A 26928-nucleotide genomic window follows, 5' to 3' on the forward strand; every position below is an offset into this window, starting at 1 on the left:
CACAGTTAATAATTCAACATACAGTTAAATCTCTGCATAACGATGTCAGTAACATTGACACTTTTTACTTTCTTACATAAAAGCACTATTACATTGAATTTTGACTTTTTATGCAAACAAGTGCGGTTGCCGATATATTTCTCTTACACAGAAAGGGTCAGAAAGAAACGAATTTCAATGAGAAAAAAATTTCACTGTTAAATTTGAGAGTCAGCGACCAAAGATATGGTTTCCCGCCGTGTCAACCATATCTTCACGTCGGCAGTACAAAGCAAAGCTTGCAACGCTTTCACATTCATGCCGCCCCCGTGGCTGACAGAATCGCCCACAGTGGAACGATGCTATCATAAAGAGCGCAGGCAGAGGGGAGCAAACGCATTGTCTGCCTCTCGCTTCAATGCGTCTCCGAAAGTCGAGGTTATGTGACTTCTAGCACTAAACGCACACACAAAGCCATATCCATCTTGACTCTCCTAACCTTTGCACCCATCACAGGTTACCTCGAAAACGAGGCGCGCGGGCAGTGCACAAACTCATCCACGCTGACAGCTATGTACAGCCACAGCCAGTCGGGAGACGTGCGATCACCGTAGTAGCAACAGCCATCTTGTTTAATGCTGGAATTACGATGTTTTTGGACATTTCCTCACCTCAAGCAAACAATTGGAAAGCTCTAGCGAGTCTTTTTCAGAGCTTCAATTTAACACTGACGATTGTGAGGAAGATTTAGAGCCTCTGGCATCACGTGACTCAACGAAAACGCTTTGCCACTGGCCTCTACAGAGGTGCCAGAAATGGAGGACAACAAAAGCACGCTCGACTTCTGTTCAAAGATATACCATGCTTCGTGTAGACTGTTCCTCTGGCATTGCCTATCTGGAACTCAAGAATATAAAAAAAATAATTGACAGTAAAAGACAAGGGAAAATAAATAATCTGCTGATATTGCAGTAATGAAAGCTGGTTACAATGAATCAGTTGCAGAAAAATGTGTGAAATTATAATGATTTTCTTGAAAAGAAGAAAGAAAGAAAGAAACCAGAAACTATCAAAAATGACTGTCAATGTAAGCGAATAGCCCAAACAATCGAACGGCCATTTTCCTTGCCGATTCTAATAACCGACTAACCAAGAAAACAGCCAGAAGAGCCAAAGAAAGCTTGAATTTAAAAGGTTGTCACAGAAAGGGTTAAATAGATGAAGCCCTTGCTTAATTCACCTGAGCTCACTCAAACACTGAACATGCTAAAAGCTTCACCAGTGATCTTTATTCAAAGACTGTTTCGCCATGCTCTCCACAATACAACTTCTGGTCCCAGCTGCTTGCCCCTGTCTCCCAGTGTAAAGCAGTGCCAGTGGACTGTGCTCCGGGCTGATTTCCCTATTGCTCGAAGTGTTCACGTTTCGTGCCAGCAGATGCAAACGTGCCGAGGCAGAAAAACATCTGCGCAGAGCAGAGGCAAACGAGCGTTCACCTGGGCGTCCCTGAGCTGTGCCAGGTACTTCTCCAAATGCAGCTTGAGGTCGGCTGCCGACTGGGCTGACTCGACAGCTTTGCGACGGTGCACCTCTGCGGCCTGTTGCCTCAAGCTCAGCTCTTTTTCGACGGTTGAGAGGCTGTTTTGCAGCAGACGCTCTTTCTCCTCGAGTTTGCGCACCACCTGGTTCTGGGCTTCCACCTGTTGCATGGCAGACAAGCGTACACACAACTCAGTTTTGGCCCCCCGTCACAACCAGAGCTGCACGAACTTCAGCACATCCACGTGGAACACAAGACTGTCAATAAATGATGTCTGGTTGGTAGGTGAGGGTTCCCGTGTTGTTGTTCTCGACTCCCGTGTTGCCAAAGCAACACGAGTCAAAGCAACACGGGAGTCGCTCTCAAGTAACTCACTCTCGCTCTCAAGTAACTCATCAACTAACTCTCAAGTAAGCTGCTCTCATCATCTCGTATGCACTGGCTTTTGTGTTGCCTGGAAACAAAATTATTACTGGTAGCTTTGTTAATTGGAGACACAGCAACAGTGTGTGTTTACGAGCATGCATATAGCCCCATTCTTACTGAGAATGAACTTAATTTTTTTCATGTGCAGCATGAAGTGCTGTGAAAGCCAGGATTTTTCAAACAATGGCCATTTAAAGCTAGAAAAGGGGTATGTCACCCTTTCTGTGCACTTTGTCTTAAAGGGCCCCTCACCAGGTCTGGCCAATTCGAGCCGACAAGCACAGAGCATACAATGAGCACCAGCAATTGTGTTTGCAAAGAATTACATCGCTACTTGCTGCGGAAAGATCTGAAATTTCAGTCCGAACGCCGTTTTCCTTTCTCCTCGCAGCCGCTGCACTCCAAGCCGGACGGTGTCTTCGTGGTGACACGCGACTTCGAGACTTATTCAAGGCACCATCTGTTATTTGTGTGATCTGTTGTTTGAATTGATGAATTGAAGTTTACCGAAATAATGAAACACACAAACAGAACGTCTGCATGTTTTTTGTTTTAGTTCGCATCGCAGCAAGAGAGGTGTACTTCCGCTTCGTCTGTCTGCTTGTTCCCATGGTCGTGCAGTCACGTGCGCAGGTACCGAAACTATGCCATTTTCTACCATGTTGCAGCGCGTGATCATGCTCTGTGATCCACTTGTTCTGCCTCAGTACTTGTGTAGCACTGAATTATACCGCTAGTCACATGTCCTTGTGCACAGCACACGAAATTGTGCGGTGCGCGAACGAGACAACAGCTCGCATGATACACTGTCAGCAGAAGTGCACAGCGCCGAAAAAAAAAAATTAAGGCGGGGCGCGTGACGTATGCATCACGCGATTCTAGAGGTCCCGTATGGGGGAATGCAGGGAAGGAATTTCGCTTGCGGAGGCTAGATGGGACAAGTGGAGAGAGTGTCTCGCTTGGCAGTGGAGCTCACCTCCTGAAATAATGGCTTTGTGGCACCGAAATACTTCCATCTTGGCAATTTATGAATCGATATGAAATATTTTTTGTAGCAGAACGCTCCCTAGAGGACATGTAACAACTTCAAGTGTATAACAGAAATTTGCTATGTGGCCTGGTGAGGAGCCTTTTAAAGGGACATTAACACTTTCCTGCTTGCGGGAAAAGCAGCAGTTTTTGGGTGGTCCCGCAAATATCTTTCTTCTATTCACAGAGCATGCTTCATGGTAAAGTGTACAGTATCAAACTGAAGAGGAAGAAATTCTCTTTCCGACAGTGCTAGTAACAAACAGTATGTTTATATTTAAAAATATTTAATATGTAGCCAAAAATATTGTAAAAAAAAAGAAAAGTTATATAAAAACGTCACTGTTGCCTTGCACAGCAAGAAAAAAAAAATCAGAAGATACATTTTCAATGCAAGGGACGCGTGTGATATCCTCATAAATATCAGCTTTATGGTTTAACAGTTTCCTCAAATATACTGTATGAGAAAAACTTTAATCCTAGTGACTAGCCCTAGCACGATGCCAAGGTCGACTCCCGGTCGTCTTTTCATGTGGAACACGACTCAGCAACCGGCAAACGATCCCGACTGAAAGATGTTAGCAGCCTGCAGGTAGGAACTATGACCTTGAAATCACACGGGATGTCTTTATATCAGCTGACAGCTGCTTTGAAAAGGTTCAGCAAGGAAACTGAAACACTGCTCTGCAATCTGATTAAACGAAGTTGCCTTCCCTATCAGTGCCACTTCCAAAGTCAAAAGAACTCACGCGCATATGCATCAGAATCGGAACTCACTGCGCTGACCACGTTCACTCTCTGGAGATGCTGGCTAAATAGTTACTAAATAGCCCAATAAATGGTTCTAGCTGTTAGAAATTGCTCATAAAGCAGCAAATTCTGAATTTGCAACCATCGATAGCGAGCTATCGATGGGAATAGGTGCAGATAGGAAAGCGTTAAAGAGAAACACGAAATCAGATCAGACTGATAAACTACTATTTGAAAACTCGATGTGCAGTGAGACTTTGGAGGCCAGGGTTCAAACAAAGATTCAGAAAAAGACTTCAGTCTTCGTCTCCTCTGTCACCCTGCGTGCTCTTTTGCACCACATGTCAAGTTATTCACCAAGTTTCCATAAGATATTCATATTCAAGTATTCGCAAACTAATGCTGGCTACTGTACAGGCAGGCGATACAACGTGTAAAGACCAAATGGGCTCACATAGTTTCTTGCTTGCTTTTGCAAAACAGTTTACAGATTTTGCCAGGTGTTGTCTGCAGGCAAACGTACCTGTTCATCAAGTTTACGCCGGCTTTTTTGTTATTGTTGCACACTACCATCGTGCCTGCTCAACTCTGCAACGTGCCCGTGTAAAACAGGCGCCCCCTGCAGACGCCCCCGTGCCTGCACACCCACCTGGCTCTGGAGGCGCGCAGCCTGCTCCATGAGCGCCACCTTCTCATCTTGCAGCAGCTTGTGCACCTGGGTGGACTTGATGCGCTCTGACATGAGCTTGAAGTTCGCATCGTCCTTCTCGCGCAGCTGCTGCAACAGCCGCAGGTTCTGCTCCTGCATGTCCTCGAACGCTTGGCCCGTGACCTCCATCTCGCTCAGCAGGGCCTCCTCCTGCGTGTGCTTCATTTTGTTTATTATGTTTCATCCCTGCCCCGGCAAAGACAAAACGAGAGTGTCCCACACCTCCTGCTTTTGCGCGGCGAGGCCCTTGTGCAGGTTGTTCACCGTCTCCTCGAGAGCCCGGATCTTCTTCATGGCATCCTCGTCGGCCAGCTTGCGGCGCTCCTTACGCTCGTGCTCCACCAGCTTCTTGAGCTGCTGCCGGTGCTCCTCTGCCTCGGCGCGCGCTTTCTTCTCAGCCGCCATGAGCTGCGATTGTGGGACACAGTGGGGGGAAAGAGAGAAAGGACGAGCCATTTGTACTTGACAGCACTGTTGAATGCACAGTGCTCGTACATTCCTTTACAGTGCCAAGTCACTGTGATGCATCTGTACTGAACATTTGTGAAAGTGTTCAATGCATAGAATACGCTCTGGCTTTTGGAAAGTAGCTTGTGTGAGGAACTGGCAAAACCAACTCGAGGGCACCATTCCAATTCTGCCACTGCTCAACCTAAACAGAACTATCAAAAAGAAAGAGGGAATGTTTAACTGTGAGAAAAGGCATGCAGACTGGCCCTTTCAGGACCTTTTCAAGCTGGAGGAAATCTTACAATGGGCGACGAGGAGGACAAAACGGGTGCAGGAGTGCCAGAGCACGTGACGAGTCCACACCCACGCTGCTTTTAGAAGTGAAACAAGGCCTAGGACGGCCCGGAAACAATGCATTGCATTGTGTCACCCTGTTGCCGAGCGCTCTCATGCACACAACCACACTTTTTATAATGAAACAGTGCGCACGAGACACGGAGTACACGAAAGGACAAGTATTGTCTCTTCTCATAGCCCGTGCTTCGCTGCAGGATTTCAATGTGAACAAGCACCACCTTGACGGTGATTTCCTTTAGTTTGCTCACCTGCACCTTGTCCCTCTGCTCCTTCGGCGCCCCCTTGTACATGTCTAGTAGAAGTTTCAGTTCCCTTTGGGCCTCTTGCGACTTCCTGCAAGGGTAGACACTTCCTCACCTCGGGAATACACTTGGCGATCAGGATGGCAGCCCAATCTCAATCGGCAGCGATGGAGCCTTTGCGTAGCAGTATGAAAACCTGCAGCAATCCTTACACCAACACAATGTTCGCAGCAGTTCTGGTGAAAAAAATGATGGCTTTTTTTTTTTTTTTTTTTTTTTTTTAGGCATTCCCATGGCTCTGGCAGAGTATTTTCAAGAAGCAACATTACAGTAAACCCTCACTACGATGAAATCTTTGGGACAGGAGAAAATGGCCTTTGATGTGAGAGGCTTACTGCAAAAAAGTGAAGAGGTCCTACAAAAGCCATGCTAATGCCAGAGGTGCATCCCAACAGCACAGGAGCTGGTAAAATGTGCATTGCAACAATGCCACGCTCAGCTGTGCCAATATTGACGGCAGAGAAATTCTGCTGACGCCCTTGTGCACTGGCTCTTGTTGCTCGATGCAGTCGGTACCGAGGAACTGCTACAAGGTACGGTGGCTTTCACAATACACTTTTGCCTCACCAGAATGATACAAAGAAAAGCACAGGGTCACCATCAATTCTGCACATAGCAATCCCATGTGGATACTGCACTTCATACTGAGCAGTGTCCAGCATCACTCCAAGTCGGATAATCCAGTCTAAAAATGTGTGCATATGGTGAGATGAACCTCTAAACATTCAAAATGCACAGTACCTTGAATACAGAACACTGTCTTCAATGATAAACATTCAAAATTCATACAGTTAGAAACTGAAACTTCATGCTCATAGAGAAACCCAATTATTTCTGATTTATTCACATCTGGAACAGTTATGCATAACTGCAAACTTTTTCAATGCATCATGGTACGAAAAAAAATAAAAAATAAAGTTATCTGATTGGTCCAAACAGGGGAATTCAAGGAACAAAAACGTCTTACTTTCCCCAACATCAAAAGCAATAATAGGCTACAATTAAGGGTGTTCGAATAACGAAATTTCTTCATCTAACCGTGTTGGCGGCGTTCGCAACCGTCTACTGTCACAGCGATCAGACACAGCGTCATCGCGATCACAAGATGGCAACACAGCACGTTTTTGTGAAGGTTGCTGTGGGTTCATCTTGTGCTCGGCTACGATCTGGAGCAGTATTCTTGATCAACCACTTTCTGAGACACTGTCACTTTCTGAAGATTTCGTGTGACCTACCCCATCCTTTAAAAGAAAAAGTTCCACCGACTAGCCAAGCTTGAATGCAGCTGCAAGTAATTTCCAGGGAAATGTGTCCAACTCCAGCAATCAATGTCACAGTTCAGACAGGTTAATGCAGGAAAACTACGCAAAATGGGGCCACACTGTCTCAACCACACAAGTCTACACTTCCTGCATTCTATCAGCAGCATGTGCACTATAACCATTTGCCATGTGCTCACTGGGCCTGTTCTCTGCACAAAAGTCATACACATGCCTTGCACAAGGCGCCTTGAGCACGCATGCTTTACACTCGCAAGTAAAAAAGTTGGCAGGTGATTCAACTTCCAGTTGAAGTCGATAAAGACGACGTCTTCCAGAACGAGTTGGAGGTGAGAATGGGGTGGACTCTCTGCACGCGGCGCTTTATCACATCCCCCCTCGTGTGAGGGAAGCAGGAGGAGCATTGGACTGCGTAAATTTTTGTGTCGTACTACCTTCGGGATTGGCCCACATTTTTAGGCTGCACATACCCATGTGAATGGGCCACATTGTGAGGCTGCACTACCTCTGGGATTGGCCCACCATTTTTAGACTGCACCATCTCCAGAATTGACCCACGAAAGAGGCTATAAATACACACACACACACACCCGATACGGAAAAGTGGGGGCAACTCGCTAAGGAAGACATTGTCTTTAAAAAGGCCAACTAGCTTCCCCGATATAATGAGCCCCTGTCCCCAGAGAAAGCATGCAACAAAAAAGGAAATGGGAGTGAGGGGGGGAACGCACTTGAGCTGCGCCTTGAGGTCGCGTATGATGTCTGCGTCGCTCTTGCCTTTCTCCCGCTCGGGGATCGGCTCTTCTTCGGCCCTGCAGTCTTCCTCGTGGCGCGACATGGCCGTCTCTTCCCCGCTGCGGCCACCGCCGGCCCCGGAGCCGCCAGCACTGCCTCCCAGCCCCACCGTGCTCGTGCTAGAGCCCGACGACAGCGGCGTCGCGGGCGCATCATCGCTACGTGTGGAGCCACTGTCGCTTGATGCTGACGGTGGCGGGGGAACGGTGGCGGAGTTCACAGCCACATTAGACATCTCCAGCATCTGCCTCAGCTGCGGGGAAAGGCAACAAACAGAAGTGCAGAAGAGCTGCTTTGGTTTCCCTAGAGGTCGGGTGCTCCAATGTGAACATGCAGTCCAATGCACAGGAACAAACAGAGACGCGGCACTTCTTCTAGGCCATCTTTGCTTTAACCCGCACACACCTACTTGCATATCATATTCACAAAATTTTATGTGCTCGTATATTATATAATATCTTATATATTAACATTTATATATCAATATTTATATATTTGCTTGCTTATACCATTACACATTTCTAACCTTACTTATTCCTGCACAAAAAGAAATCTTTGCTTTTGTTTTCTACTACTGCTCCCCATTTATGCAACACCCCTGATGAGGCCCTTCAAAAAGTAAATGATGCTGAAAAATCATTAGGTAGCTCACTCGTAGGAAAAAGGCGGAAGTCATACACATTTGTAATTAACAAAGTCAAAACCGCAGGAATTGACCTAATGTATCCTCACGCACCTCTACTTGCGGCCATGCCAACTATAATTCCTTCTTTATACTTTCCCTTCTTTTTGACGTTCCTTGGCGAGGCATGACAGCACACCAAATGCATGTGACGTCTGCAGCTTTTGTTGGCAATTTTAACTAGCAGCTTGATCACAAGGCAAAGCTGCGCTTCTGAAAATGAGGCACCTAACCTAACTTGGCGGTGGCAACAGGAGCTAGCACAGCCAGCTAGCTGCCACTAAGCTGAATGTGCTTGCTTATACACAGCTTTTACTTAAAGGTGCCATCATGCATTCCTGACGGATCAATGGTTGCTGCGATACACTTCCAGATTCCCCACCACGGGCAAAAGAAACGTCCGATATCGCAAGTGTGTGTTCCACGAGTACATCTCACGCTGACAAGGGCAAAACAAAACAGACTACCACGTGGGTTTACAACTGCATTCAACAGAACTTACAATGCAAGAAAATTATTTACTGAAACACGCCACCAGAGTGACAAAGAATGCCCAGAAAAAGCATTGCAACAGATCACAGATAGCAGCTAGATGTTGGTCTAAGTCGTGAGGTTATGTATCCACAGATATCAAGGTGCAATGCCATTGATCAAAAAAGTAAGACAACAAAACATAGAGAATAAGATACAGAATCAAGAAACCCCGAAGCAGTAAAAAAAGGGTATCTAACAAGGTCCTTGGCCAGCTGTATGACTCGGCTATAATGAGCAATGACCACATGTGCCTGTCGGGAGCCTCTTTGCTATACTTGTATCACTGGCAACTGTCATGCGACAAAAGAGAAATGGGAGCAGTGATAAGACATCACGGCAACAAAAAGCAGAACTGCTGGGAGAAGGGCGAGTAGCATCACTGGTCAGGCCACCCGTGTAGTGTGCTATGTGTCCAGTCAATAAACAGCACCGGGGACTTTTGTTCGTTGCCGGCCCAGCCGAAAGTCACACCGTTCCTTTCGTCTCGACAACCCGTAGGCGCCCACGCAGTCAGGAAAGCACAGTGCGAGGCAATGGTCGCTGCACCTTCTTGCCACGGCCTTCTGGTTGCGTTAAAGGTTTCAGTCATGTCCTAAAGGGCCCTGGCAGTGAAAGCCCAGGAAGCGCACTGGCTTGTTATCACCACTTATCTAGCATGCCACACACACACACAAACACGTACTCACAAATGCATGCACGCAGTTGCGGCACGTATTCCTGTACCAATAACGAGACCTTCATTCCCTGCTTGTGAACTGCACGTGGGAGTGAAATGCAGCATATCCTACGGACATCTCAGGAAGTGTTAAGCTTCAAAGCTACATTTGTGCACTGCGGTACTTGGTCAGGTTTTCCACTAACCTGCCTACTGTCATGTGTACTGGTACAGTTGCTCATAACCAATTTCGTCACTAACAAATGTAGACTATTTTTTTTGGTGGGCTCACCTTGTGCCCCTTGCCACACTGTGGATCGAGACACTGTGCCTCCGAGGTTGGTGCATCTGCTTTTTGCCAGCGTTGCAGGTCCATAAAACACATATTGTATATCTTAAATAAAAGTACTGCCAGTAGTGAAAGTGAGCTTAATGAAGGCCACCTCAGCGAGGGATTGCCAATCACAGGCATCTGCTGGTGCATGCAAGCTGCATGCATCGGATTTCGTGGGAACTTCTCAGTGTTGCCCAGATGTTTGCAGGCGTTTTCCCGAAGTTTTGCAAAAGTACTGGCAGAGTTCAAGAACGCATGGAAGTCTCTGCAGGAATCTGGGGCTCATCGTACCCTCTGTTTGTAAAGATTGAGCGGTATTTACACGACTCACAGAAGTCTCGAAATATTATTTTCTGCCTCTTTTTATCCGCATGAAGTACTGTCCACATAAATTATTCAGGTACATAGAGAACACAGTTTTTTTCTAGAATGGCCAAATGTATAAACTGTCCCACACCCAAGTAGACAATGGCACTAAAATGTTTCACACAGTAAAGCCTCAATATGACAAAGCTGAAAGGGGAGGCAAAATTATTTTTATGTATTACTTTGCTACACAGTCATACCCGTTTATAACAATATATAGTTCTGCAAAAAGTGTGCGTTATGTCAGTAGTTCATTATATTGAGCTCGCCCTTAAAAATGCTCAAAAATTAACTGCACTGAAACTGGTGTCAGCAGTTACGATTTGACAGCACTTTGGTCCAAAAACCAGATTTTCAGTGTCATTTTGTTCCCGATGTGTTCCCACACCTAGCCGCAAATTTCCATTAGAAACGTCGATCTATGGAACGAAATGCAGCGTCGCATAGCTTTTTTCAAAACTGTGCACAGTTCCGATCACCTGTCATTTCTAAATTGCAAGCGCAGTCACCATTTTTTATTTGAGAGCTTGCGATACATCTTACTACCAGTGGGATATGAATGGATTCTGCACAAGAGAGCGAAGCTTTCTAGTTGGCTGGAAGCAAAACCTTCGGAAACTACTGCGGTATGCCGCCATTCTGCAAAGGTCTCGGACATCATAGTCTTGGCATTAGGACAGCAGGTCAGCCACACAAGAGCCAATAAATTAAGTTATCTATGTCACTTCGAGAAAGAAACGAAAAACGAAAGCGATGTTCAAAAGCTAGAATGTCCCCGCAAACCGTTATAAGCAATCGGCAATTCGTAAACGAAGCGTCGCCAAACCGTAACTTCCTGATAACAGCATAGCAACTGCCAATCCTTTGCAACGTTGCGTGGTGACAACGCAAGGCGCCACCAACTTGAGCTGCATGAATGTCAACAGTAACTGTAGGAACGCTTGGTTGGCCATTGTTCCCTTGGCGAAAGGACATACCATAGATGGTCGTTCCAAATAGTCGAAATAGGTGCAGTGCACATGGTGTTTCACGGACATTTGCGCGAAAAAATTGAATGTGCCGCCACTGTGCCCTCCGGTATCGCACCGGCGCACATGCCAGCGCATGCCCCACACGTCATGCTGTTCATGCTGTACCGGAGGCGTGCCTCAAAAACGAGTGACCTTATCTACGGCTTCCGAAACATGCGCACCGCTGCTCACTAATCTCGAAGGCTGTATCACTGTCCCAGCTGGGCTGGAGTGGTGGTGGTGGTGGGGGGGGGGGGGGCATGCTGCTGCGCGTTCAGTTAGGTCACACTCCAGTGCTTTGGTAGTTCGCATGCATCCCTTTAACGTGAGCAGGCCTGAAGTGCTCGTTGCAAGGGTGCAGCAATTTAAAAAAACTTTCTATATATTCAAAAGCGGTTTCGTAATGCAGGCTTGGAAAATTATAAATGAAATGTGGTCATTATGACCAATAGATTACTATATATATGAGATTGTTATATGTGGGTTCGACCGTAGCCGTTGTCTGCCCTCATGACCAACACTGCCCTCCAAGGTTGGAGCGGTATGCTGCAGTAAGTGACCACTTGGTAACATGAAATCAATCAATCAATCAATGTCATGAACGTGATGGTGGAGCACTGCGAGCCTCTGATTTCATATGCATTCGCTGCCATATGCGAGCAGATGTTTTGCGTAATCTGCACCATTAAAAAATAGCCTTCCCCCTGCAGGAGGTGCTTAGTTCCAGCTAAGGCACACATTTCGGTGCCGCATTTTAATTACCTTGGCGTCCCATCTGACTTCAGCAGTGCATGTAGCTGGCACTGCAATAAAAAAACAATTTAAGAATTCCCCGGTCACTGGGATGTCAAGACGAACTGTATGCTATAAGTGTTAATGGCCACAATGTGCCTGTCTCATCCAGAAAGATGTCGATAAAAAAAATAATAGGTAAACCTTGTTTTGCTTCATCAAATGCCAAGCCAGCAATCACGGTTTCCAGATTGTTCAAAGCAGACAAGTGTTCATCATGGAGAGCTTAGCTGCAGACGAACTGCTTCAGTGACATGATAGACGAGCGCAGTTACTGCGCTTACCGGTGGTGGTACGGGCTCTTCGGTCTCCTCGTTTTGTTCATCCAGTTCATTGCTGACAAAGCCTTGCACCTGACCGATGATGTCTTCATCCATGTATATAACTTCACGACATCCGCTTTATTGACCTCGTTGACTAAGTCATTCCTACATTTGCAGCACTCGACTGAGCTTCAACGATGTGCTTGCATAAATTTACAGGCAAGTCGTCATTGCTTACAAGCTCCACAGTTTAATATTAAAATCCAGCCTCCATCCATGGAGAGCTTGCTAAGCAGCAGGCATGCAAAGCAAGTGACACCTTCTTGGGAGACTGTATGGTACTTCCATGTTTCGTCTAAAGAAGTGTGCACACGTGACGTGTTTCTTCCGAGATACACTGCCATAGACTGCATGATAATTATGACCATCGTGCTATCTTTGTAATAACCGAGCATTCGTTACAACTGGGATTGTTACAAGTAGGCTTGACTGCATTCATAATGAAGACTCACTTCAAATAGCTTCAGAATCATGTGCGAGCCTGTTCCTGCAGCAAGCAATCCTGTTTCTATTGCTCGGCCATGTAAATATTTTTCTACGCTCTCTGCAGACAAACAATCCAGCAGTGATGAAAAGCTGCTTCTGCAGTGAGAAGCGGACAGCAGCGCTTAAGTTCTTAAAAGTGTTTCCGATAGTGACCACTGGCTCGTCAACCTTGCGATGCCTCTACAGTCTGTACACAAAGCGTACAGAGCTTCAACATAGAATGCGGGCAAGGAGACCATGAATAAGCGCTCCAATAACTGCACATGCACGAACAGTTGGTCACGGCCACAACTGTTGACACAACAGAGCGTATCACAATATACACGTCCCCGTTGTGGGCACAGTTCTTGCAGATGCAATTTGCAAAATGCTGCACATACAGGCAGTCACACGCCAAAAGTGGCCACTCACCTTCTGCGTTTCTGATTGGGCCTCGCGCAGCTTGCGCTTGCTGCGGGAGACCTCACTCTTGAGCTGCCTGTTGTGGCTCTGCAGGCTCGTTATAATGTGCCGCATCTCCCGGTTGATCGGCTGAGCCTGCTCGCTGGACACCGACGACGACTCAAACTCAATGCGTAGATTCTCGTACTCTCGACGAATCTGCAGCACACACACACACAACAGTCTCACTCTGTGGCTCTGCTTCGTGCCGCTTGCTTTACAAAACCGTTTGCATTCGCTCGCTTGTCAGAAGACAGGTAGATCATTGGCAGATAAAGTGGAGACCGCATTTTCTATCTCAAAGAAGAATAGATAACTGGGCTTAGTTGGCATAATACTGTATTGTGCAGTGCACACACAAAAAAGGACACAGATGACAACAGCTGAAATCAGAAAGACAGGTCGTTGCAACTGCCAGTATTCCGCTGCAACTGATTCGGTGGCCTGTATTGATTTAAACTCAAAAGTTAAATTATGAGAAGGGATTATGCCTAACCCTATGCTGTTTGTAATGCAATACCTGTAGTGGAATTCCACTTTTGCAAAAGACGTTCAGTAACACCCTTTTCTTCAAAGATGGACCAGCTTATCAATGCCAAGGCATACCTGTACCATTCTCGAAAAACCTAGCATGTCCACGTCATATCATCCCGAAACCACTTTGGTCCCCAGCGGCCACTACAGTCGCAAACGTTTTAAACAAGACTGCCTTGTCCAGTGTCACTGGACAAGCTCCACAAACGAGTACGGTCGAAAAGCTTCTCAATATATGGAAACAGTCAATTTGAGAGCGGAGAGACCTGCGCGATGTTGTCCTCGAGGCGGATGACCTCCGAGCGAAGCTTCTTCTGGACAACCAGCTCCTCGCTTTCCATCTGCTCAATGTGGCGAAGGTGTGAGTTTTTGGCTGTCGACAGCAAGGAGCGACACTCGTCCAGCTGGGTCTTCAGTTGCATGCTCTCGTTGTACAGCACGGAGAACTGGCTCTGCAGGCACTTGTACTCGGCCGTGCTCACCACCAGGCTCTCGGGCAGCGACCGCAGCTCTAGCCGCAGCCGCTCTACCGTCTTCAGGGCCTCCTGCAAGGGATGAAGCCAACGTGTGACCCTCTCGAGCATTTGGAACACCTTTCTTATTGCGGGGGAGACGCTGAGGGCAAGCACCTTCAGGGCCAAGATAATAGCAGAGATATCATCTTTTTTTTTTCTGGATTAGTTTTTACCTTATTGCCATCTGCAGGTTGTGCAGGTAGCATCAGACATGCCGTGCAGCAAAGACAGCATGTGTTGACACGCTGATTCTTCCCAATAGTGAGAAAATGGCAATATTTATTATGCAGAAGAGCAGCAACGGAGGCTTTCACCCGTCTCTGCAGACTGCTGAAAGGCCTCTTCTCTGGAAACTAGAGGTGTGTGAATATTCAAAACTTTCAATTATCGAATCAAATAGTGTCCTATTCGATTCGGTCTTTGAATTTCATAGTCAGTATTCGTAAATGTGAATACTTTTCAAATACTTTTAGAATATTTCGAAATGTCAACTGCACCCAACTAAACATAAAGTTGGAATAACATGCTAACTTGTGCTGGTTGGTACATGTCTCAAGAAAAAGAGTAACAGCGCTGAACAGGATGCGACTGAGACAGACAAAGCGAAAAAAAATAATAATAAAACGTCGGAGCAAAAGTACGGTAAATTTTCATCTATGCAGGCATAGTATTTGCACAGTGGAGCAGGCTACGTCGCTTAGACAGCCATACTTAACGGGCTATGCAGCGATCATAAGCACTTGAGCCCTGTTCATGCGAAAAAACTACTTGTTAGCCCCTAATGCTCCACTTGTGCTTTTAATAAACAACGCTTGATAAAGACCTATGTAATGACAGAAAGTTGCTAATGTTAAGAATACTAGGACGTGAACACTGTTTTGTATTAATTGTGATAACAGCTGTTCATTATTCGAAAACTATTCAATATTCTATTCAATTCATTTCTGGCACTATATTCGATTTGTAATTGATTCGGTCTCAAAATTCACTAATCGCACACCCCTACTAGAAAGACGTGCATGATGCAGCACATCTTGAAATGATGTTCATAGTAGTATGGCTAACAGCTTTGACTTGCCTCGGTCACAAAATGCAAAACATGCAGAAGCTTAATCGGCTATACAGTCGAGTCCCGCTACAACGAAATTGACGGTGCACGAAAAAAAATTCGTAGAAGCGAAAATTTCGTTGTTGTGAAATTCACAAAAATATGGCTAACCTGAACTGGTAAACCACAAACAAACTTTTATTTCCAGAAGTCAAGCAGTGTCGACTGCTTTCTTTTTTTTCCTAGGAGCGTCATGACTTGATTTTCGCATTCGGCGAGTAGCTGCATCGCGACGTCGTCATCATGCACAGCTACGCTGTTTCTGATGACATCGAACGCATCCAGTACGCGAGATGTGGCCGGTGGGTGCAGGTCTGGCACTTCGTTGTCATCCGACTGCCCCCCGTCGTCGCGGACACTTTTTATGATGTCCTCATCGCTCAATTCCTCCCGGGCGATCACATTGATGTCAGCGTCGATGAAGTCGTCCAGCTCGACACTGGATGGCACACTTCCGGCACCTTGAAGGGCCGCCCAGGACGCAGTTACGTCTGCTGGCGGATGCACTGCTCCGTTGCAGTCAGCAGCATCCTCAGCGGAGTCGGTGTCTGGATCTCCGAGCTTGAAGCCAGCGTGCGTGAAACAGTTCGCAATAACTGGCCGTCCAGTTGCAGCCCACGCAGCAGCCATCATCTGCAGCGCCATGTACAGGTCTAACTTCGTGTCGCGACCGGTCTCCACATTCAATAGGAGACGCTGCATCACTCGCTGGCGGTAGGCGCACTTCAAACTTCTAATGACACCTTGGTCAAGCGGCTGTATGATCGAAGTGCAGTTCGGCGGAAAGTACTTCAGCTCCACATTTGTGAGCTCCACATCCAGAATATGATGGGCGGAGCAATTGTCCAGCAATAAGCACACCCGCCGGCCCTGCCTCCTCATGTCGCAGTCAAATGACGCGACCCACTCGGAGAAAATGGCCCGCGTCATCCAGGAGCGGCTGTTGGCGACATATTTTACAGGAAGGCTCCTATTACCTTTAAAGCAACGGGGCCTTGCACTCTTCCCAATGACTAGCGGTGGGCGCTTGTCGGATCCGTCCGCGTTGGCGCACAGCAGCACAGTCACGCGCTTCTTACTGTGTTTCCCACCGTGGCAACGCTGACCTTTCATTTCGAGGGTTTTAGACGGCAGCATCTCGTAAAACAGGCCTGTCTCGTCAGCGTTGTAGATGTCACACTTCGCATAGTCTTTCAACAACGCCGAAACGTTTGTGGAGATCCAGGCGGATGCGCTGCCTGTGTCTACCGATGCCGACTCGCCAGAGAGCGTCTTGCCGACAATGTCATGGCGGGCCTTGAATCTGCTGAGCCAGCCTGTGCTCGCCTTGAAATCGTCAATCCCCAGCAGGCAAGCGTAATTCAGGGCCTTCTGCTGCACGGCGTTTCCACTGATGGGTATGTTTTTCGCCCTCGTCTCGACAAACCACGTGTACATGGCCTTGTCGAGGTCTTCGTGTGCCGATGGCGTCAGCTTCTTCCGCTTGGCTGATGTGCCTGAAGCAAGAGCTTGCGCTATTGCTTCTTTTGACTTCAAGATGGTGGACAGCGAACTGGGAGAAATCCCAAACTTCTTCGCAACGTCGCCTTTCTTCTCTCCACTTTCGACTTCGGCCAGGATCCGAGCTTTATCCTCCAGGGATAAAAACTTTCGACATGGCGGCGCCATGTCTGAAAGCACGCTAAAAATCGAACACCGCAACACGTGCACAACACGAACAGCACTAACTACGCACCGACGGCGCCGAGATGCAGCATGGACTGACGAGACGACTGAGCGTCGGCTTTGGATTGTCTGCGGCTAAAAAGTTTCAAGCCAATCCCAAAGGTAGGCCAGTCTCATCGCCGTCGCCATCGAGCAATGGCGGCCCCCATGCTCGGTCATCAGCGGCAGTTTCTTGCGGTGCCAACGCGCGATGATAACTTTGCAGACGCTTTTTTATGTGCAAAATGTTCGAAATTGCGTTTCCTGCGCAGCAAATTAAATTTCGAGCCTGGAATTACTTCGTCAGATTTCGTTAAAGCGGAACGGCATAAGAAAAAGTGTTCGTTGTGGTGAGGATATTTATGCATTGACTCCTATGGGCAGCTGACGGGAAACTGAGAATTATTCGTTGAACCGGACATTTCGTTGAAGCGGCGTTCGTTGTAGCGGGGTTCGACTGTACACAACAAACAATGAATTTGGAATCATGGCCAAGTTTGCTATGAACCATGCAATCTGCAACCCGTTTACAGTGCACATCAAGTGCGAGGACATCCCACCAGACGGCAGCACCTGCCTCGGACTAGCAGAGTGCCTCATATTCAAATGAAATGGCATTAGGCTAGGCAATTTCTTTCACTCAAGAGCAGTCTTTTGGTTCTCCTTCAATGCGTCTTATGCTGCACAACAAAAGCTGTTGAGTTTCCGCACCATTGCACCAAAATTTGCTCTGTATAATACTAGCACAGCAACTTCTCTGCAAAATGCCGTGTAGTTTCAAGATGAAGTATGACAGACGCTTTGACAGACAGCACACTGGATATCCAACATCGTTTTGAGATCAATATGTGGTGCAAGATGGCTGGTTACTTTAGACTTACAAGATAACTGGTTTGTTATTGCCATTGGTTGGGAGGTCTTCATTTGTTAAAATTAGGTAACAGAGGCATGTCTTTTTCTGAGCTTTCAAGAGCAACTTCATTTAGCTTTTTTTTGCTTATCATATCCATTATTGCAATATAACAATATTTAACAATACTGGCCATCAGCAACATGTTCTCAAATGTTCACCGGACAAATAAAAACAATACCCGGGTTAGCGGTGCAGTGATCCAAAGAAGACCACAACTTGGGTAATGGGAGACCAGGAGGGATTATGATGCCAAGCAAATAATACAGAGCTTGTATTCACACAAGAAACATTCTTGGAATGAGTTTTACACAAGCCAAGTTTGTTGTCGTGCCTCTGCAAGCAGCAATGAGACGATGGCGACAGCCCGGCAGTTGGGAGACCACCTTGTACCTTGTGGTCATGTTGAAGCTGCTCCAGCTCCAGCAGCCGTGCCGATGCCAGCTCCCGCTGTTCCTCGAGCTGGCTCTGCAGGTCCTCCAAGCGCAGGGAGGCTGCTCCGCCACCACCGCCAGAGCCCCCGCCAGAGGCAACCAAGGGCAAAGCGTCGACGCCGTCCACCTGCCGAGAGCATCAACACACACGCATACCGCAATCGCCCATACACCAGTACCACTGCTAGAGGACAACCAGGGTCTCACAACCCGAGTGCCCCTCACGGAAACGCTACCGACACCAGCACCACACACTAAGTGCAAGAAAAACGTGCTTCTAAATTTGATGGGCCAGTCCCGCTTAGTGACAATAACAATTCAGTGTTGCAACAGTATGTTTACCGAAGATTAACCTTGGCATGCGACTTCATATTGATAGGAAACAGCCCCAGATGAATGCAGCCTCAGCATGGCTCCAGCCAATGCGATGAGGATGACAAAGTGGCGCAGATACTAGTTGATCGCCACCTTGGTCGTGCTTGGACTAGCATTGTGCATACATCTTACAAATAGCTTTGTACCTAATTTACGGGTAACAATATATGTAGGTAATTGTGGTGGCAATACCAGTTAGCACTGGTGACATTATAAAAAATGAAATACAGCAGAACCCCATTGATACGTTCTTAATCGTGAAGAACACAATGCCCCTGCCGGTGCTCGTACTGTGACCAGGAACGGCACATGCACGCGTGCATAATTAAGGGACACGTACGGTACGGTGTTCCGTGACAGTGGCCCCTGCCGCAGTACATTGTGCATGTTCCACCGCATAACACTTTAGCTTACTAAAGAGTGCCGGCAATTGTGAAATGCAAATAAGACCCCTGCAGGCCCCAAAGTAAATGTAGCCCTGTACTTGACAGAACTGGCCAATTGTGTGTGGTTCCCGGTAGTTTTTATTCGATGCGCACTTTTACGGAAGCTTCGCCAACTGCTGTGTACATGCTTTCTCCCAATGCTAGTGCAGCGCCTGGCTCGTGCAACTTTGTTCTTTATTGCAAACTTGAGTTGCTTGCTGCAACGAATCGGTCGCTTGGTGCAACATGCGAGGGCCAATTCCTCCCTGCACCGTTATATTTTTCAGGCGGCCACTTTCAAGTGCAATGCAACATGTGGGAATATTACGGAATGGTGCTGTGGCGAACTTTTCTTCTGGCATGTCACTGGTCTAAGACACGAGTGAGTAATGGGGTATGGCTTATGAGATGAGGAAAAGGAGTTAGAAGATGGAGTAGATCAAGTGAAGGGAGGTACAAATAAAATCACCGTGCTCTTAGCTGTGCTTGGTTGTTCCACACTGCTGTATCAAATGGGAACATAATACACAGGAGTCAATGGGAATTAGGTCGGGACCACGAAAACACGACGTAGCTGCCGGGAAAATGCAACAGCGAGGAAGTATCAATGGGGTCCCGCTGTAGACTATTACATTGAAGCCTTTTTCACATCACCCAATTGTTTGGTTACTTATGCAGCCTATTCCTTGCCTAAAGATAGGCCTGCGGCTGTACCTACTGTCACTTTTGAAAGCGTGCTCCGACACCGTTATGGATCACTCGGTGTTAGCCATCACTGGTGGCAGGCATGCCCACTTAGATAAGAAACAAAACGTGGCCATAAAACTGGAAATTCCACGAGAGGCTTCTACAATGAACAACATGTCTCGTCAAGCTGCATTAGTAGCTGCTTTTTGCTGTACCACCATCTTTCCCCTGCAGGAGGAAAAACAATGCGGATTTATTTATTCATCCACTATGCTGCCTTTTCATACCTTAAAGCCTTTCGCCTTCTGTAAAAGCACTACTCCACCTGTAGTGCCACCTTAGGTAGCAGACATGCCAAAGTTTTATGCCTCCAGCAACAACAGCTATGCTGAAAGTACGAGAACATTTGCTATAGGACTATTTCCAAGTTCGCAAATCACTGAGGGCATTTGAAGATAAGGTGCAGATCAGGGAGGGAGTATGCAGGGAAGGGAAGGCAAGTTCAGACATTTAAAAATCTGTCGGATGGCTATCAACGAAATCAAGAAAAGTTCTAAAATTTTTTAGAGAAGGTTTCTTGAATCTCTTGGCCGAGAACAGCGTTAGCTCTGAGTAATCAAACTGAGCCCAGGGCCCTCTCCCACCGACCTGGAAGCTCTTGATGCGCTGCAGGCAGTCGGCCAGGTTACAGTCAAGCTTCTCCTCACGCGCGCGCACCTTGCTCAGCTCGTACTCGAGCTCTTCCCCTCGGTTGCGCAGTTCGTCATTCTTGGTCTGCAGCGAGTCCACCTGGTCCTGGTGCTCCGACAACTGCACAACATCATCGCACACAAAGCAGTGCTGTCACGAAGTACCCTCTGGACGATGCGAGGACAATGTACCATGTACGGGATCCCTTTTTTCTTTATCTGTTTGTCTCGCGTTACATTTGCAGTTTTATTTTTATTTATTTTTTTGTTGTTTCGTGCGACCAGAATGTTAACCCTAGCGTTACAATCACACTGCCACTACGATAAAACAAATATGGCGGTTGGAGCACCGCTCGAACAACCGACATAGTGCAAAAAGAAAAAGAATTGAAATAGCATAGTTAGATTAACCTCGAAATGGACACCATACAAAAACACCACTGTCATGCCAAGCGTCTCTTTACAGGCAGAACATGATTAGAATAGACCAAGACACAGATGAGCCTCCCTCATCAAGGCTCATCTGATTTGGACGCCTGTGAAAGCTGTTCCCCAACAGCTGAATGAGTGAAGCAAGTTGGAGCAAAATGTGCATGTTGTGCCATTACAAGGGCTGTGTACAGTGGCTTTCCTCTGCGAACTTGGGAATTGCACAGGAAGGTTACACTAATAATTGAAAATGCAATGGAAGCCTGTACTTATATGTGCATGGTGCATTCACTTTGTCACAAATAAAGCAGAATGTTGATACAGACAGGAGTTCATACTTGGGATACACTCGGGAGTGGGTAGCAGAACACAGAATCTGTGGGGAAAGCCTGCTAACTGGAACATTGTGTGCAAGCATAACAAATGCCTTTTATTGCTAGCAAGTGTCATTTCTTTCAGTCCTACAAGCATCAACTACTAGTGCAATCGCTTGCACTATATGTCATGCCAACAATCACGAGGAGGGGGATGCAAGTTTGCTTTAATAACCCTAGCCCCCCTTCACCGCAGTTACAATCTGCTCGAAGTGAAGTAACATGCGTTCATGTCGCATACCACATTAAATTTTCAATATTCTAGAACAATGACGGCACAAAAGTCAATGGTAAAAAAGAGCAGAGGTGACCCAACCTTGAGGGTGAGCTTGTGGTTCTTCTCGTGCAACGAGGTGACCAGCGCGTGGAGATTTTTGTTCTCTGTCTGCAGCTCTATGTTGGCTTGCCGTACTGCCTCATTCAGGTCTGGCACCGGACCAGTGTCCATCACTGGCTCCCCATCTGCATTCGAAAAAAAGGAGGAAGCATTGTTGAGTCTGTCAATCAAGCACTACACACACAGAAACTATCCACTTCTAAATTCACAAGTACAGTACAACCTCGTTGATACGATCCCGTTTTGTACGATTTTCTAGCACCAACGCTCGCGATCGAGAACATAAAAGAATGACCCAATACAGATACGAGTCTTTTTTATGGGTTAGTAGAGTAGAACCTCGTTCACACGATTTCATTCCGTACGATTTCCCAGTGCCAACGTTTGCGGTTGAGAACACTAAAATGAACCAATGAAGTTACACTTCTTTTTTGCTAGTTCACACATTCCCGGAAAGCACACTCTTTCAACGTCAACGTTTCGTACGTCACCAAACTGCCACCGTATGATATGCATTGTGGCTGCTAGATTCCAGGTCATGAACAGTAGCTGCTCGCCACAGCAGCTTCCATGCAATGCTCGCCTGCCCGTCTCACATGAAAACGCTGGTACGCACTCCGTCTCTCATTCCAGTACCAGCAAATCTCCTCCCGGGTCTTTGCACGCCACATTCGCAACTATCGCTGTCAGCGCTATATTGTGATAAGCAGCTTCACCTATCTGTTTCACAGAGTGTGCCGCTGGAAGCATGCTGCACACTTTTTAATAGGTGTTTAACCAAACACATTGCTGTTCCCTGCTGCAGGCAGCGCGAAGTGAGGGTCGTGTTTTGTTCTACTGGTATTGTAGGCATCGTATTCCAGCGTCGCCCACAAGCTCGATTTATTTCGGTTTCTCGTTGGTCTTTCGATTCATGCCGAGTGGTTATGCCAAAATTTTCTGCCAAAATGTCCCGCTAAAAGAAGCTGCTGACCCTGGACGCATTCGAGGAGCACAATCCTAAGCTTGCTGAAGCCACAAAAATGACAAGGCGCGTCTCAGGTCACTTGGGCCCCACCAACTCGGTGCCCGTGGGCACCTTGTGCTGCAGCAATTAGTATTATGTAGATAACAACTACAGTTGAGTCTGCCAAAATTTTTAAGTGATTTTGGATTGTGCGCTTTCTCAGTTAATAAGATTTTCTTAGCATTTTTTTAAAACTCACGAACGAGGTTCTACTGTGCTGGAATACAAGAGCTCAGTGAATCGCTGCAAAACCACAAACAGTAATTCGAGAAAAACTCGTGGACTGTTCAAAGACAAGGAAGATCAGAGGAAGAAAGCAGCACTGAAGGTAAATACAATCGCAAAAGGTGGTAATCCTTGCTTACGTAGGAATCGGTGTTAAAGGGGCCCTGAAAGACTTTTTTAACTGATCATAGAATTGCCTCAAAGGACGTGCTCTCCAAAAACTCATGCCACAAAATTTTTTCGAATCCTTCAGTTACAAGTGCAGTTATCGCACTGATACTAAGCTTTTCCTCTCTTTTTGTCTCCGCTAATGCGTTGGAGGCTACACAGCAGAGAAGCCAAGAGGGAAAAGCCCCGGCCAAAAATTGAGTGTCACGGCGATGAAAGGGCTCGTTGCGGCACTTCATGGCAGCTGCGGTAGACTACGCTAGCCAGCACGCCGCTGCCATCTTGGAGACCACGCGCAAGTGACACATCTATGGTTATGGTGCAGTAGAGGTGCTGAGAAACATCCACTGCTGTCCACCCGTGGATAATTTCTGGCAATAGTAAGACGACGGAACCTGCGAACTTTACCTTCACAAAACATATAGATAGGCAGATAGACACCGGAATGTGTTTTGAAGCGTGCCAGTCGTATTAAAAGCCACATATTGAATAGAAGATCGACTATCAGAAAATTTATTGCGAAGTTTAATGCTAACAAATTTTGTGCAAGGAAACAAAATTAGTAACCTACCCTATGATGTCCTTAATTTCATTGTCTCGTGGCTTTATACGATTGTGACAAATAGCTCGGATCTGCATTTTATGGCAACCTTTTATTGCACAGAAAGTTTTCCTTTACAGTTTTTCTTCAAAATACAGGAGGGTTTTTCCATGATTACAGCAGGTAGGCAGGCTTGTGGGTTATCGTAAGGCCAATTTGCGCAACAGACAAAAGCACGGACTGCACATTATGTACGCGACTTGGTCACCGTGCGTAACTACCGTTTGCACCGTGCGACACTGAAAAGGTTCCTGCTCATTACCACCGGCGCCAACCGCGGTAACCCGCGTTTGCACCGTACGACCCGCACGATGCAAACGCGGGTTACTGCGGTTGGCGCCGATGGTAATGAGCAGGAACCTTTTCAATGTCGGATTCGGCACCATTTGCTACATGTCAAACATACTGAAATAGGAAGGGAAACGGAAAGATTGTGCAACTAGATCGTGCTAATAGATCTGTGCTTATCACACACCAAACTGTAACCTTAGTTGCCAACACCCAACAAAGCATTGCCGATTAGGCCTCGTGGCCCAGGCAGCTTTGCTGTGGGACAACATTCGACACTGGCCAATGTGGTAACATGCCGCAAACTGTTGCAGAAAACTTCGTGCTAACATGCTCGTATGGGTGGTTCATAAGTGATCATTCCCAAGATCATGTGTACAGATCAGACTGATGGCTGTTAAACTGGCTTTCGATTCCACGGGCAAACAGCCGGAAATTACTACCGTGCGCATGCATGCCAAGTTCTTCTGTGTGCATAAACTTGCACATGGGCAAAAATCTCTGAACTATGTGAATATGTGAGCCGGAACACACGTACCCAATACGGTCTGCGTACTTTCCTGTGGCTAATCGACCCGGTCTTCGCACATGCTTTTGGGCTTTCAATGCGCACAGCTTTTGTCACCATTCCCTATGCCCACGTAGCATTATTATTTTGATCGGTCTTGTCGACTTAGACAAACCATGTACAAACAGAGGCAGCATCCATTAATTAACGAACTGACCACCGAATATACAGAGTCCACATGCTCTAAACTTGATAAAACTCACCAACGATCGGAAAATTCTTAACTCTTTCTGTAGCTCTGATGCTTTTCCCAATTCTGAAGATGCAAGAAATGGGGCGAAGCTAAAGTTTAAAAGAAAATTCAAATTTTCAAGGGACAGAATTTATTGGCGCCTGAAGGGTTCAAGACTCCAGTGAAGATCTCCCAACCCAGGTTTCAAGGTCAGACGGGAGGGAGGCGAGCAGTACCAACCTGCACCGGGGGTTTCTTCCCCTTGGAGGGCCAGCATGACCTTGTGGTTTCTCTGTACCAGGCGGTCGAAGGCCTGCAGCAGCTTGGCAACGGCACGTGTCGACACCTGCACTCGTTGGGCGAGTTTCTCGTCGAGTTCCTCGCGGTCCCAGTGCAGCAGCATGCCCAAGAACGACGTGGTTGCTTCAGCCTCATTACGCTGCTCTGACTCGTCCCACGCCTCTGAGTCGAAGCGCTGCAGCAGGATCCGCAGGTCCTCATTCAGCTGGTTCCAGTACCTGCGCACAGACGTCCCCACAGTGTCACACCTCTGTACCAACAATGTACCACAACAGAAGACAGTGTAATGGAAAGAGCAAAGAAGGATGTCTACGATGAGGACAGCAGACATCACAGATTACAGCAGCACCTCGCCGATACGATCCCGCTACGTACGATTTCCTGGCGTCAACATTCACGATTAAAAACAAAAAAAGAAGGGGAGGGGGGGGGGAGAGACCCAATACAGTCAAGCTTCTTTTTTACTTGTTTATGTGTTCCCGGAGAACACAATCTTTCAGTACCAGCATTCAGTACATCGCCAAACTGCAATTGTACGATAGGTTTTCCGTCCGCTCCATCCCGTGTAAACCATAAAAGACAAGAGTTACACGCAATCGGGAACAGCAGTGGCCTGCCGCAGCAGCTTCCCTGCAGTACTCGCACACCCCTCTCACGTGAGAACACCGGCACGCCTTCAGTTTTCTATTCCGGTACCAGCAAATCTCCTCCCCAATCACTGCACGCGACATTCACCGCTATCACTGCCAACCCTATACCAATAAGCATCTTCTTCTGTCGTTCCACAGCACGTGTGATGTAGCGCCGTTGGAAGAGGCAGTAACCCAAATGTGCTGCCATTCCCTACTGCAGGCGACATGAAGTGAGCATGTTTCACTCAGGCAGCATTGTAGACATCAAATTCCGGCTCCACCCACCAGCTTGGTTTTGTTTTGGTTTCGCAACAGAAAAGGACAACATGCGATTGAACAACGGTCGTTTGGGCGCCACTAGCTCCACGCGCATTAGTGTCGTGTATCTTAAGAATTCGCGCCGAGCGGGCACATTAAAATTTCCTGCAAAAATGCCTTGGTTGAAAAATCTGCTGACCCAGACTGAATTCGAAGAAAGCAAACTCGAGGCTCATTCACACTGGCAACTTGAGGAGGTCGCGTGACCATTTGCAACTCGCGACCAAAAAGCGACCGAAGTCGACTGATCACACCGGCAAACCCGGCTGAGCGCGACCCACAAGTCGCAATCCCGGAGATTATCGTTCTCAGCGAGAACTCCCGGAATATATGGTGGTGTGCACTTTGTAGTTGCCGCGACGTGGGAGGAGGCCGGATGTAGACACGTGAAACATCACTTCCGGTGTGCCGCTGATTGGTTTATCAGTTTTGCGACCACGGTCGCGCGTCTGAAAAATCGAGCAGCGAGCGACTGGCCCAAAATGGTTGATTTTCGAGAAAAGCGACCATTTGCGACCAACTTGGTCACGCGACCACTGTCAGTCGCCCGGTGTGAATGAGCCTTTAAGCGTGTCAGTGCTACAAAAACTACAATGTGGGTCTCGGGTCGCTCGGCCCCCACCAGCTTGGCGTGTGTCGGCGTCCTGTGCTGCAACGATTTGTGCTACGCTTCACCTTACGGAGATGCCAACTGACTTAATTAAGTCTGCCAAATTTATTTTTTTAATCGTATGTTTTCCTTGTTAGTACCTTTCTTGGCGTATTTTTTTCAAAAACCATATGAGCAAGGCTTTACTGTGCAAGCAGCAACAAGAGACTAAAGAACCCACACATTCCGATCTATTCTGGTGCAAATGCTACCAGATGCCAAATCCAGATCAACCTTGCA

The 26928-nt window shown here is 47.1% G+C and overlaps 2 protein-coding genes across 3 annotated transcripts in view; both read right to left on the reverse strand.

The window, feature by feature from the left end:
* Bre1 (E3 ubiquitin-protein ligase Bre1) overlaps positions 1–26928 on the reverse strand; it is a 35801-nt gene that overhangs the window by 1321 nt on the left and 7552 nt on the right. Inside the window, exons 4-14 of one of the 2 annotated variants that reach the window (XM_050185553.2) lie at positions 25030–25307; positions 21741–21886; positions 20581–20742; positions 18405–18572; positions 14041–14319; positions 13211–13399; positions 7554–7870; positions 5489–5573; positions 4656–4841; positions 4374–4583; positions 1476–1679 (exon numbers count right to left, since the gene is read on the reverse strand). In XM_050185553.2, the coding sequence (XP_050041510.1) occupies positions 1476–1679; positions 4374–4583; positions 4656–4841; positions 5489–5573; positions 7554–7870; positions 13211–13399; positions 14041–14319; positions 18405–18572; positions 20581–20742; positions 21741–21886; positions 25030–25307 (2224 nt within the window). Of the gene's footprint in view, positions 1–1475; positions 1680–4373; positions 4593–4655; positions 4842–5488; positions 5574–7553; positions 7871–13210; positions 13400–14040; positions 14320–18404; positions 18573–20580; positions 20743–21740; positions 21887–25029; positions 25308–26928 lie in introns of both variants that reach the window. The other variant, XM_050185547.2, reaches the window with a different exon arrangement.
* Positions 15536–16631, reverse strand: LOC140216287 (tigger transposable element-derived protein 6-like). Its single transcript, XM_072286680.1, has one exon. It carries the CDS (start codon positions 16532–16534, stop codon positions 15536–15538), a length of 999 nt encoding a protein of 332 aa, XP_072142781.1. The 5' UTR covers positions 16535–16631.

The sequence above is a fragment of the Dermacentor andersoni genome, chromosome 3, assembly GCF_023375885.2.
Source record: "Dermacentor andersoni chromosome 3, qqDerAnde1_hic_scaffold, whole genome shotgun sequence".
NCBI lineage: Eukaryota > Metazoa > Arthropoda > Arachnida > Ixodida > Ixodidae > Dermacentor > Dermacentor andersoni.